At 29.8% G+C, this 14,714-nt stretch overlaps 1 protein-coding gene across 3 annotated transcripts in view; it reads left to right on the top strand.

Annotated features, from left to right (window-relative positions):
* Positions 1-14,714, top strand: part of LOC118195737 (MAGUK p55 subfamily member 7-like) — a 106,383-nt gene that overhangs the window by 57,052 nt on the left and 34,617 nt on the right. For all 3 annotated transcript variants that reach the window (XM_085814070.1, XM_085814071.1, XM_035367060.2), the window contains 3 exons: positions 3,503-3,634; positions 10,327-10,408; positions 10,514-10,600. In XM_085814070.1, coding sequence (XP_085670196.1) covers positions 3,503-3,634; positions 10,327-10,408; positions 10,514-10,600 — 301 coding nt within the window. The remainder of the gene's footprint in view (positions 1-3,502; positions 3,635-10,326; positions 10,409-10,513; positions 10,601-14,714) is intronic.

The following is a 14,714-nucleotide window of genomic DNA, read 5'->3' as shown; positions in this document are numbered from 1 at the left end:
TAATGTACTTTAGTTTCTTGTAGTGATAAAGTTCTTACCTTTGAAGCTAATATCACTGTAAAAATTAAATGAAAATTTAATGTTATTTAAAAGTCTAATCATTATTTTTGTACTAAATTTCAATGCAACTCAATGAAATGCATATAATAGGAATAAGAGGACATGTCATATTTCATTACGAGTAATTAATGACAATTTACCTTTTTCTATTCTTAAAATTTTATTAATGCTAAATCAAAAGGGAAAAATATCACCTTCCCAAAAGAAAGATTGTGGTAAAAATAAAGTCTTAAATATGAAAACTTAGCTCAAAAACTTCAATATTATACATAATAATGAAAATTAGAACATTATATATTAAAATGAAGTACTAAGAAGAACAATGAATGTACAGCAAAAGAATAGCCTGTCAAAATTTACTTCATATAGTTATCTCAGCTATTCTGAATTTCATTGTGTTAAATTTCTGTTAATATGTACACTAAATCAGAAATAAAAAAATATCTGATGTGTACACCATGACTTCCTTGTATGAATATTAAATATATACATTTTTTCCTGCATTTCATTTAAACTTATTGAATTGAATTAAATCTACTTCATCGATATTGCATAAACCACAATAGAATAAATGCACTCTTAAAATCCATGATATTTATATACTATAGCAACACTCTAGTGCTAGGTTCACTTAACAGCATTAGATCTCATTCATTTTATAACTGAGAATGCACAACAATTATTTCATCTGGAGAATTTTCTAATCTTTGCCACATTTTCTCTTCAAATACTATAATAAATCTACAATGATATACAAAAAAAATTAAACAAATGAAAAAGAAACAGTTTTTTTACACACAATTCAGCACCACTTACCTAATGTGCATGCGCTACTCGTAAACATTCTCCTCTGTCTGATACAGACTAGGGACAATATTTCCTGCTAATGCGAAACACTTATTTCTTTGAATTTCATTAGAGATATATTTCTCATTCAATTAGTTTTCTCATTTCACCACAAGGCAAAAATAATAAAAACTGAAAATATCTTCATTAAAAATTGAAAGGTCCAGAAAAACAAACAATTAAAAAAATAAATAATTCATTGTGCCCAAAGTGACCTTTCTTTAGCGTTTTGCGTGCTACCTTTAACTATTACATATCATGTTCTTTGCACTTAAACCATAAAATTCTATTCAACAGCAATATCGCAAAATAATTTTCAAATGTGCATATTTTTAGAATTTCCTATACACAGTCTCCAACGCTGGAGATAAAATTCTCCCCCCTCCCAAAGAGTGTTGTCATTGCATGCTTTGAAATCATTGGGTTTGTTAATCAAACATTCGTTAAAGTGTTACAAAATATGAATTCAATAAGAAAAAATTCCAAATTAGGACTTCCAGATGCCGATATTTGGTGAAGGATTACATTATTCAAAATTTGATTTTCCTTGGTACTGTGGTTTTATCACAATGCAAGAAACATATATACGTTTATGCAGATTCTTCATTATTTTTGATTTATTTTGATGATAGTTTGCTTACATTTCGGATTGTAAATAAATTTTATATGAACATGTAAATTAGCAGCAGAACAATCTTTGTTAAGAATTGAATCTTATCCATGTTAATCTTCTGTCTGTATCTAGTTACACTAAAGATGGAAATAATGAAAAGTTAAGGCAGATGGTTGCTTTCTTTTATTTGTATTTGAAGTAATTGTAAATTTTCCAGAATTAGATCAGTTCTCTTTTGTTTTTGCTATGAAATTTAGTAACTCTTTATGTAAAAGTATTTGGAAGGGTGAAGAAAAAAAAAAAAAAAAAAGATGAGAAATTATATCACTGTGGGCTGTAAAAATTTAATGTGAAATTACATTGCTAATTCAAATTCATCTATTTGCTCATTCTTGCATAATCCAGCTGCATTTCTTTATGTAAGATAATGTCAGAAATTTATAAAATTCTACTTCAAATACCAACTAGATATTAAAGTTTGATGAAATTTTATCATGGAACTTTTGGCTAAATTTCACTACTTTATGTCACCATATGTAATGTTATATTTTATAAGAACTATTTTTGTGCTTAAAATTCCTTTATAATTGATGCAATTAAGTGAAATTTCACAACACTATGCCACCATATGTAATGTTACATTTTATAAGAACTATTTTTGTGTATAAAATTCCTTTATAATTGACACAATTAATATGTTGACTGCCCAACACGAGATAACTCGTATTAGCGCTCTTCTTCAGGACACCCAATATGAGTTATCTTGTAGTTTCTTGACTTGCCACTTTAGCGCCGCTACAAGTAACTTACTCACTTAATGCTTGTTTTAGCTGTACCGAGGCGATAAGTCGAAGCATGTCTGTACGAATCAACTCTCGTAGTGGGCTTCTGCGAAGAACTTTGTTTAACAAAAGCCGACTAAAAGATAATTCGTAGGGCCCCTTTTTCTACAAAAAAAAAAGAAAAAAAAAAGAAAATCCTGTAAACTTTTTAATAATTGTTACGAATCATAATTAGTATTTTTAATAATATAATACGATTAAATCGATTTGGCTTCTTGGACCGGAATCCGAAAAGTGCCGGGGCTGTCAATGTGTTAGGTGCATATGCGTGACATAAATTCCTAAAAGCTGAACTTGTTTATATTATTTGTTCCTCTGTAGTTTTGTAATTATTATAATTAATCATTTCAAGAGGTAACTGCTGATCATTGCCATTTTATGTTTTCAGATATCCACTTATAAGTACATAGTATGTATGCAGTCTACCACTTTTATTATATTTATCATTTCTTTTTTCCTTCATTTTATCACATGTTTGAATATGAAAGTTATTGACTATTTGTTTTATGAAGCTATTGTTATTGAATTATGAAATTACTGAAATTTAAATTGGTTAAAGGAAAAAATAAGGGGCACACCAAATTTGATGATTAACATATTAGATTGTGATATGTTCTGAACACCTAGCTTTTTCATTGTTTTGTAATGATTTTATTGTGGCAACCTTATTTTTGTTTTATAACCAGAATTAATGTAATGTAGCACTAATACAACAGTAATATATCATATGATCTATATAATGTTTAGTATGCACTGTTCTGAAGTTCTGAATTTTTTTAAGTGTAAGCAGATTGCTGTATGCATGAGGAAGAATAATTCATATAAGTTTCAATAGTTTCATAAGATGAAAAATTTGGTAGCTCTCATATTCGAACGTGTGATAAAATGATAGCAAAAAAAAGGGGGGCACTATCTAAAAAAAAAAAAAAAAACAAGTAAAAGTATTTGATCATATATTACATAAATAAATAATTAAATAAAAGTAGTAAGCCGCATATTACTTAAATAAAAGTAGTAAATTAGATATTGCATAAATACACAGTTATCTTTTAGGTTCTTATTGTGTGGCATTATCAGAATAAAGTTATTGTTTGAATATATTAAGAATAATATGGAAGTTCCTTTTTTTCTTCTGTTTCAGGCTCTTTTTCAAACTCATGACCAGGTGGCAAGAAAAGACTTCCTTCCAGCTTTACCAGATGTGCCTTTTGAAGTAGATGAAGATGATGAAAGTGTCAAAGTTGTTCAACTTATAAAAAACACTGAACCTTTGGTAAGTTAGTGCTTTTCTTTTCCTCTCCACTGTATTAATAAAATGTAAAATTATTACTATGATTACTTTATGTAATTCTGTCATAGGTAGAATCTAAAATGCATCTCTTTTAAGTGTATTTTTAGTCTAAAATAATTGAAGATTTGTAATTTTTAAAAATGTGCTTTTTTAAGTAAATAAGCTTTTCATTTATTGTTATTTTCTATATTTCTGTTTAGAATAAGCTTTTTTTGAATGTTTTTATGTTTTTGTTCAAAGTGAGCTTTTCATTTGTTGTTATTTTGTCATTCTGTACCTATTTATGATCTCATCCTGTACATTTAATGCTTTGAAGTGACTTAAAAGAGATTATTTTCTGTATGTATGTAATTTCATTTTCTTTTGTGTGTCAGTATAGATGATAGTAAAGGCGAAAAAAGTGAATTTCTCATTTTAAATATGTTTTAATAAAATAAGTATATAATTACCTGTGATCTCGTATGTATATGAGACATGGCCAAACTGTGGCTCTCTGACACCTTAACTGCAGCTACTTGCGATCCTTTGCCGTCTGAAATGCAACTTGTTTTGAATGAATGTACTTTCATTTTTTAATACAAATGGAATTTGAAATTGAAATCGTGCAATGCCACATTTCTTTATCAATCGCTAATTTTTTAATTTCTCATATTATGTATGTAAAAATTTGACAGCTTTCAAACTGTCCACTGGTAGCTTATCGTCAGAGCAACAAGTAAAATTACAAATAATTCTATTTCTCGCAATTACTGTTCTGGTTATATTACTTTTTGAACAGGCAATTGTAATTGGAATACACTAATACTACATTAATCTAAAACTCAATGCTAATACATTTATTTAATTACTCTCCCTAATATTTTTCTCTCAAATTAATTTTATTTACTTCAGACAGTATTTGGTTACATTCCTGTGTGATCCCATTGTTCACAACAGTTGTGATCTACCTGGAAGATTTGCTATTCGTATCCTTGAATGGTGTGAGTAACTGCTGAAGAAACCTGTTTCACCTTGCAATCCATATAGAGCTCTTTTAATATGTGGAAGAATTTTACAAGGATTTTATTTTTGGTGGAGTCTCAACTTTCTGTGGAACTCCTTCAAAATTAATTTCCTATCCCTAAGCAAGTCAAGCATTTTTTTGCAATTGCTTTACATATTTAGCAACCATTCACAGTAATATGCTTAATGAATATTTTTCCTACATGAAATTCTACATATCTTTCATAATAATTCCTTGGTAATCTTAAGCAGAGATCATAATTAATTTCACCAATAGTTGTGCATGCTGAAATAATTGGAGTAGTGGGAAGAATCACTGCTTTAACAACAATTTAAATTTTAGTCAAAATGTTATATTCCCATTTCATGAAATATAGTTATTTCAGATAGAGATCTCTTACCTTAATCACCAAATCTTCATATCGATAACGCTGTGTGAAGCAAATGAGGGATCAACAGAACACAAATGTTTCTGCCAAAATCGGCATATCGATATTGGTGAAATCTCTTTAGCTTGATATTTTCTTGCATTTTTTGTTTGATGACCTTCTTTCTGTCTACCTCGCACTAGGTTAGAAACATTTTGCTGCACTAGGTTAGAGTCATCAGTAAATTTGCACTAGGTTAGAGGCATTTTGCTGCCTGGCATATCTAAAAATTTTCATCCCTTAGTACTGCCACTCTGTAGCTGCACCGGTTGCCCTGGCTCTGATGCCAGCATTACATTTCTTTTAATCTGTTCTTCCTAATTTTCAATTATCGGTCTTATATGTTTTTCATGAAAGCTTAGCAGCCAAACGAAAAGTTGTACAATGACCCACTGCTTGATCATTACAAATCTCAGGCAATAATGGGAAATTTTACTCCTGTAAACGTTTATTTTTAGTCTGATCTTTTATTTTTTAAAGTATTCTCTGCCTATAGACTCCCTTTCCAACTCCATTTGAGATTTACTTTCTTCATACAAGTTTGGTAACCCAATGGAAGGCTGTACTACATGACTGTTAGGCTGACAATAAATTAATTTTAAATTTCTTCTGAGTTATTTTACTTAGAAATTCAAGACCAGATGGTAAGTCATTTGATTGCCTTTATGGGTCCAACAGTTAGAATATGGAGAATCTGTACACCTATTTGGCAAGAGCTTAAGAACTAGACTATTGTGCAAATGTCTGCCATGTTACAAAAAGCCTCCACATCAAACATTTGTGCATGTCTGAAGAGTTACACATTCACGTTATATTTGCATTTGCGAAATAAATTCATTATATTAGTGACAGATTAGAAACTACAGATTTATTAGCAATAGGTTATGTATGTACACAATTATCATAAAGATTCAAGAGGTGGTTTCAAAAATTTTCAGTGATGTGCATGAACTTTCTCTTGTGGAGCCATTAGGATTTTTTATGTGGGAGACATAAAAAATTAGCAATGCCCTCGCCGAGACTTGAGCATGGACCTCTTGAATATACGTAATGTGTGGTACTGTTACACTCCAAAGGAGGGAGAAAACATCTTACACACCCCTTTTAAAGGGCAACTATCCCCAGTCGCCAAATTCTGGTGAAGAAGAATCATCATTCACCGCATTTTTAGATTGGGTACCAATATAGATAAATTAGGTGATTTTAAGCAGAAGACATAAAAAATGAGCAATGCCCTCACCTGTACTCAAACCTGGACCTCTCGAATATGCGCTGAATGTCCTACAGTAACACCACCAAGGCATGGCAGAAGAGAGGGAGAAAATACCTTTTAATCTATGTCCAACATTTATCAGAACAATTCGAGAGTTCGTTTCGAGAATTTTCAATGATGCGCATTAATTTTGTTATCTGTGTCCAAAATTATCGGAATTATTCAAGATGCCACACTGAAATACTTTATCAGTCAGGGTCATCAGGAGAGAGACTGATTATTCAAATACCACTGAAAATGCAATTGTATTCTTTTTTTGGTGAATTCTACTTTACTGGGCCTCATAAAAGTAGTTATTCCAAAGTTTTGCGAGATAAATATTTGTCGGTTTTTTAGGCTAGACTTCAAAGATTCAAATGATCTCAGTATGTTGATCCTTACGTTAATTGTGTGGAGAAACAAAATTACTTTGTAAGCAAACAAGTTAATAGCTTATTTTTAAATAAATATTCTTTCTTGAATTCGCAGGTTTTTCTGCAGTGCAGGTTGACGTGTATCATTGAATTTTATCATTTCTAAAAGGCTGCTTATGAGTTAAAAAAAAACACTCAATTTATTTTTAAATAATGACTTGCAATTTACTCTAAGTTGCCCAGTATATAAGAGTTACAAATTTTTATTTTTTTTGGGGATTTTTCTGAATACAAAACAGTCAGTATAGGATGTATTTTTTTGTATTTATATGTCATGTTAATTACATATTCATTAATTTAAAAAATTCTTTATGTTCAAAACCTGTTTCATTATTTTTTAAATGATATAAATTTGGACGTGTAACTCTTGAACATTCATAAAATCTATCATGCCTCTCCCATAGTCTTGAAGTTTGGCCATCCCTGATATGTATCATATACAGGATATTTAGAAAAGATTGTATGACTGACATCTTTTCTTGAATTGTTAGTCCACACAGCCCTGATTTCAGGGTCTTGCGAGAGATTTTTGATTAAAAACATTGTAAATTAAAATTTGTTTATCAGCCTTATAATAATAATAAGTTATTTTTCATCCTGCTAAAGATTGCTTAGGACAGATTGATCCAAAAAGTCCTGTTGATTGTGAAAAAATTGTCAAAATTATATAATTTAACCTGTTTCATTTGAAGGGAAAAGTTAGAGATGTGTCAGTTTAGGCATAGTGTCATTAATAAAACAGCATTGATAAAATATGTCAGTTTCATTGCTGTTAAAAATATCTTTTAAATTGTGCATTTCCATGATGCATTTTACTTTTTATTTTTCCATATTACACAGCTATCTTTATTAACATTATCAGTTTCACCACGTATGGTCTTGCAACTACTCATGTTGCTTTTTGAATTTCTCCAGCCACTCATTGCTCACATGAATTCACTTTATCCCAAGGCTTTGGCAAATTGTGTAACATTTCCTAGTATCAAAAGCCCTGATACCAATAAGTGTTTACCTCTCACTATGTGCAGATATTTTAATATTGCTTCATCAATCTTCATGAACACACGTTTTATTACATTTTGCACGTGGAGTTGAAGCTTGACAAAAAAATTTTTCTGAATTTTCAAGACTGCCGAAAAAATATTTTGCAAAATGCCAAATTTCATGGCAATATCTTTCTTTTTTACACTCATATCCACTTCATCAAGAATCAGTATTTATTCTTTTAGTATTAGGCACTTTCATTTCAACATTTTTATCATTCAATATACAACTAGCTTCGAAAAAAATTTGCTATATAAAACCATGAAAAGCAGAAATAAAAATAAAGTGCAGTTGTTTCTTAAACTGGTTTGTGAAACAGGATTTGTTGGGTAATTTTTAACAATAGGAAAGTTAAATGCTTTTTCATCTGAGAATCTCCCTTCCTCTACTTCATACTTCATGTAGAATGGATTGTGAAACAGATAATGAGCCATCTGCGACCACCACAGATAATGAGCCATAGGTGCCTGCATGTAGGTATCATGGCAAATGAATAAAAATTTAAAGTATAAAGAAAAGTTTTAAAAAAATCATCCATTCGAAAACTTTGTTAAATAGAGAGTGCACTTCATTATTTGAAGTTTTTTTTATACAGAGAAATTCACACCTTTGGCAGAATCCTGCAAAAAGACTGTGCTAAATGGAAGGAATATATCTCTTTCGCATCAAAATCACCCGTAACAGCTATTCATTCAGGCAACGGCAAACCGCCCCAACGCCTCGTTTGTTTTCTATTTAGTGCTTTCCCACTCCACATTAGTGTATGGCTCATCGGTTTCGCTCGCGAGTTGTTAAGAGACATCTCAATCATTCTTTTGAAGCAACTAAAGGAGAAATACAGAAAGCTATTGATGTTCACAGGTGCAAGGTGAAACTGGACTCAATAAATGAAATCGCAGAAAAACCCCCAAGAAAGAAGCAGTCATTTCACTTAAGTAGGTTATTGTTAATGCTGTAGCTATCTACTAAGCAGGGGGAAAGGAAAACTATTCCAAGACTAATTTGTAAACACGGGCGTTTTTGATGTTTGATGAAAACAGATCTGATCATCTCTCGATGAGAAAGAGATATAGAATAAAATGTTCATTAAATAGACATTTTGGCTGTAGTATAATTGATATACCCTTCTCACAATTTTTAACTAGTGGTACCTCAGATAATTTTGACCATGTAAAGATAATTTTATTTATTTATTAATTTATTTAAACTTTCTGATTATATGCCCAGTTCTGAAAAGCATTCATTTAGCAACGCACTGTGTTTTCTGAAACAGGCAATCCTTAAGAAAATCATGAAAATACATGTGACAGCTCACGTATGCACACATGGAATTTAGGTTTCTAAGTTTGACAGTCATTTTTCTGGTTAGTACTTGTTTTAATTAGTGTTTGATTAGTTTGGGAATTTTTTTCTCATGTAAGGAACCATAATGAGATTGTGGAGTTTTCTGGTTTAAGAAGAAAGCATCGCATTTCTTCAGAAATATAATATTTTATCGAGTTGCAGAGAATACCAAAATTTACATTCCATGAAGCTGTGCTTCATAAATGATTGAATTTGTTCTCCAATGCTAGAATTTGTGAAATTCTCTGAGTTTTTTTTAAGTGAACATAGATTGCTGTGTGCATGGGGAAATGATATTAAGGGTAGGGCAAAATTGTGCACAATGCCAAATTTGTCTAATTCTCTGATGTTTTTTTAAGCTAAATGAGATCATTCTGTAAATGCGTAGAAGAGCAGTAATTGAACATAAATGAAATACTGATTATAATCACCCTTATCTTCAGAACCTTCCCAACTTTTCATTAATAGAGTAATTTTTGAATTTATACTCAAATTATTTTATATCATTAGTTGTTGGTTCATCAGTTCAGTTATGTTTATGCAGAAAGGTGTTTAAAATGTCTCCAGACCACGTAAAATTGAAAATAATCTACACATTCTGTTTTCTGATATTTTATATCAATTGACTAGTCTATATGTGGAAGTTATTTTTCAGTTAAAAATTTACTATCCATTTCAGTAAATGGATTTCCCTATTGCAACATGGGCACAAAGCCCTGCCGTATTTTTCAGTGTGATGGCCTCCTCATGAAGGTCATGGCTGAATCAACTTGTTTTATAATCCATTGTTTATTGTAATATTGTCATTCATTGTCTGAATTCTATTCATTTATTTTACTGTCATCTCATATGCTTACTCATAACTCATCCCTCCATGCCTCCATGCACATAGGTCTTGATTTCATGTTCATGGTATTAAATTTGCAATTCCTAAGTTTTCTTTACATATTTTATTCACATTATGCTTACTTCTGTTTCAAGAATATATCGTATTCTTAATTCAAAGCCATATGATGATATATCATATATTTTTAGGTTATATGCCATAAAAATTAATCAAATAGCATAATGTATTGAATTATATACATTTATTAAATAATTATCTCGTGAATTTAAATGTATTTTCAGTAAAATTGCAGTAAATTAGAAAATTATTTTATTATGTTATAGGGTGCCACTATCAAAATCGATGAAGCTTCGGATGCTGTTGTTGTGTCTCGCATTGTTCGTGGAAGTGTAGCTGATCGCAGTGGTATGGAAATCTTGTTAAATATTTATGCATTACTGCACAGTAATGTGAAAAATACTTTAAAAATATGAACAAAAAAGCATGAATACCTCTTCCATATACTTTCAGGCCTTATAAATGTAGGGGATGAGCTCCGAGAAGTAAATGGCATTCGTGTTAAAGGAAAAAGCCCTCTAGACATTCTTGCAATTTTGGTAAGATATTTTTCTTCTGTAAGATTTTAAGAATATCATTTTCTAAAGTAGCTACTAAATATGATTATTTATGTCAAAGTACTAATCTGCAGGCATTCTTACATGCAAATGTATATTAAAAAGCTGTTATGTAAATAATTGAATTTTACACTTTTAGTTCTTTAATAAAAAGATTGAGCAATTTTAGTTTGTTATAATCACCACCTACCTTTTCTATTTCTTATAATTACCAGGAATTTTAAAATGGAGCATTGGAAATTGATTTAAAAAATGTTTTTGCTCTTGTGGAGTGTAGGTTTATTTATAGAAATTTTGTGTTTGGTTAGAGAAAATTAATTATCATGTTTGTTTTTCAGAATAAAATATTTTGTTACAATTTTCTTGTGATTTTAAAATTTTATGTTTTAAAAACAAGAAGTCGGTGAATGCTTCAAAATAATATTTCTTGAATCATTGAATTTTCTGCTATCCAGCAGTATAAGTTAATGGTATATTGAGATGAAAACTCTGTGTTTATTTATGATTATCTGCACTTCTTTAAAAAGTATTCACAATTCAATGCACTATATCACCTGAATGAGCAGCCCATGATGTTGCCGTAATATGTTTATGCACATGAGCTTGGATTTCTATCTTGAAATTCAACAGGCATTTTTAGGATTAACATTGTTTTTGCATTGATCACATTTTTTTTCTTTGTAAAGAATCATTTGCCACCTGATGATAAGAGATGGTGTTTTGTCCAGCAATAGAGAATGCAAAAATTCATGTTCCATGAGGTTATACATATTAAATGATAAAATTTTCAAGCAAAATATGAGTGTTGGAAGGAACAACATGGGGGAGGAGAAAGAAAAGAAAAATACAAATTTTTGAAAGAAAGTGATTTATTATGGATGTTTCTTGCTTTTTTATTGATTTTTAAATTTTGTTATGTAATTCTTAGTGCCCCACCACTTTCAAAGCAGCTTTTGCCTTTTGCATATTAGCTTGGAAAAAAATTATTCATCAACAAGGTGGCAGTTTTTCAGAGCAAGATGTAAATAATCAGAAAATATCCATTTGAAATTTATTTGATTGCATTAGTACAGCATGCTTTTACATTTTATATTTCATATTATTAAATTATAAAGGTTCCATGTTAATAGTATAAAAAAGCATTGAAAAATTCAAATCCTTTTATTGTTGAAATGTGCTTTTTATCTGTTTATATTGTTTTATATATTTGAAAATTAATGATATTCATTAAAATTAATTTCTTTGTTTCATATTTCCATGTTTGTGGACAAATAGGAGGTAAGAATTTCCCTATATATATGTATATATTATGTTATCTTTTGTATTCTGTTGTACATTACACATGTGCTATTTGTGTTCTGAGGTTCTAACCCCTTCACTACCTGTGTGTGTATCTGAGAAATACGTCTTGCATTTCAAGCATAATTTTTTAACCCTCTGACTGCTCAATTTGTGGACCGAAATTTCTTCAAAAACTGTGGAATTTTTTTCATATTTTAAATCTATATATATTGGAGAATTGAAAAATGCATTTTTCCTTTCTAGAAAATATTTTTTTGGATAGATTTTTATCATGAGAAAAACCAATTTCAGATGTTATCACCAAAAAAAAAAAATTTTTTTTAATAAATTTCAGTCGAATTACAGTTAATTTCTATTTATTGCATAAAAAAGTAAAATATATAAAATTAAAAAAATATAAAGCACTGAGGAAAAAATATCTTGGAAATGCACTTTAGTATGATAGAGTTCAAAACAGGATTTAAGGCAAAGTCCAACTTCACAGTCTTTGCACCAGATTCAGTAAGTTTAATTAATAATCCATCTAATTATTATTCTAATTAAAAATTCAATAATTTAATTAAATAATCAAGATAATCACTGAATGTTTTCTAGCAGCCATTTCTGTAAGAAAAAAGCGGCAAAAAGTGGAGTTTGAGCAGTCTTCAAACGCCGCAACTTAGTGGACAATTAACGATATCTATTGGCCAAAGCGTAAGCTAAATGTCTGATACTGTATATAATTTATTTCAGTGGTTGAACAGAGAAAAAACGGGATGCGCTCCTCAATAAAGGAAGAAAAACACATGCCCGCGGAAATTGCGGGATGAGCAGGTTTTGCTACATTTGAGTTGCCTGTGGAAATCGTGGGATGAGCAGCCAGAGGGTTAATACTGTGTGTGAGACTGAAACTTTTTTTTAGTTTTATATTTATGTTAAATGTTATAAATTTTATTAGTTGTTCAAAGTCTGCTTCCTAAACTATTTTTATGTATTTTTGGCATATTTATAATTCATTCAACCATGTTGCTTTCAAGTGTTTTCGTGCGGGGCTGGAATGTTATTCCTAACAAATTTTTAGTTCTTGAAGCAATTCAGAAACTAAATATGGTTTCAGAAAGTAAAAAATGAAGTTTTTCTGACCAGACTTTATTTTGAACTTTCCATGAGTTCATAAGCCTTGTAAAACTTTATTGTTTCAGTGTGGATGATTACACCTGATTATAATATTTAATAATAATAATAATAATGTGTGCTATTATAATTTTTTTCTTTTCTGACTTCAGATTCATATTTTTGATAATTTTTGTCTTTCTTTACTGTACATAAACAAGTTGTTCTGTTCTAGCAATGTAGGTTTAATATATGTCTCCAATTTAATTCATTTATTAGTCATATTTATGTTTACGACGCCAAATCCCTGAGTTTGCCACCCTTTTCTGTCTCGCCAACAAAAATACAAATCTTAAAACAACATATTGGAAAATAAATTAAAACATTGTGTTTATTTTTTAATTTTAATTCCAACATTTTGAAATGTTATTTTTCTTGTAGTCTTGGCAAAATTTTCAATGATTATCAAAGAATATTATTGAAAAAAATTCTTTGTTCTATTCCTGTACTTCAGACTGAGTTTTAAGCATTGTTTCTTAGAATAAACTGCAAAAATTTAAAAAATAAATCGTTTGATATCTTTGCTTTATCTTCGTAGCAGTAACAGAAATATAACTCTGAAACCTTTCTATGTAGTGAGGAACTCCTGCCCGAGTACCAAGAAAGCATAAGAAAGTGACACACCAGAATCTGTTTTTCTTTTTCATCAAGTATAATATTTTATAGCAATTTTTCAGTAATTTTTTTGCAACATTCAGTTATATTTTCCACTGCCTTTCACCGAGTTCTGCATGCTTGTCATGTTGACCAATGATCAAAATCAGACATGAAGCATCAGCAACTGTGAGCAAACATCTCATACTTTCGAAAAAGATGATAGAATTCAGAACAATAGAAGTTGTTATGTACACCTGCCAGTTTGAAGGAGCAGAACCTACTCTTCCGTTTATTTTTGTAATTGACTCAATATTACAGTTGTATGCTTATCCTCTGCAGTTTAAACATCAACTCTGTTGTTTATTAATTTCTGTAAAATGATAACTTAAATGTTTTTGGTAGCTTTACTTTTGTTTCACAACCTTCACTGTACTTTTAAAGATCACTACATAATGTGAAACTTAACATGGTAATTTGTATGAGAAATACCAGTTATGCTTTTATTATCAAAGAAAAGTAGTTTGCTTCTTTTAGTTGTTCAATAAAATTTTTTCTAATATTTTTTCAATTTCTCCTCTTAATATATATATATATATATATATATATATATATATATATAATTTATTTCCTAAACAGTATTGATTAATTGATTATATTATCTCTTAAGTTTAATTAAAGTAGAATTATTTTAAAAGTGTGAATCCATACTGGTAAGTTATATTTTGAAAGATGTTTTGAAGTAATTTGAAAGCAAAATGTTAATAATGTTTTAACGGGGACTGGAATTAAATCATCCTGAAGAATAAAATTTCAATTGTAAAAGGAAAAATTAAAAACATGTAATCATTGTCGTTGATCGGAAATAAGTTGACTTTTCAAGGGGAACAAACCAACTCCCATTTAATGAACAATAATTGATAAAAATACGTAAATATGAAACTGTTTCGTCTTTACTCGAGTTATAAGTTAAAGCCAAACCGGCAATTCTAATCAGGCCAAATATATCCGCGAATAGAAGGAATTATGAACCAATGCTGATACTCAAA

This window comes from Stegodyphus dumicola, chromosome 3, assembly GCF_044657685.1.
Source record: "Stegodyphus dumicola isolate Sdum_Otavi_A_Nest chromosome 3, ASM4465768v1".
Classification (NCBI taxonomy): domain Eukaryota; kingdom Metazoa; phylum Arthropoda; class Arachnida; order Araneae; family Eresidae; genus Stegodyphus; species Stegodyphus dumicola.
Note: the sequence above shows the minus strand (reverse complement) of the source record. Positions and strands in the feature narration are given on the sequence as shown.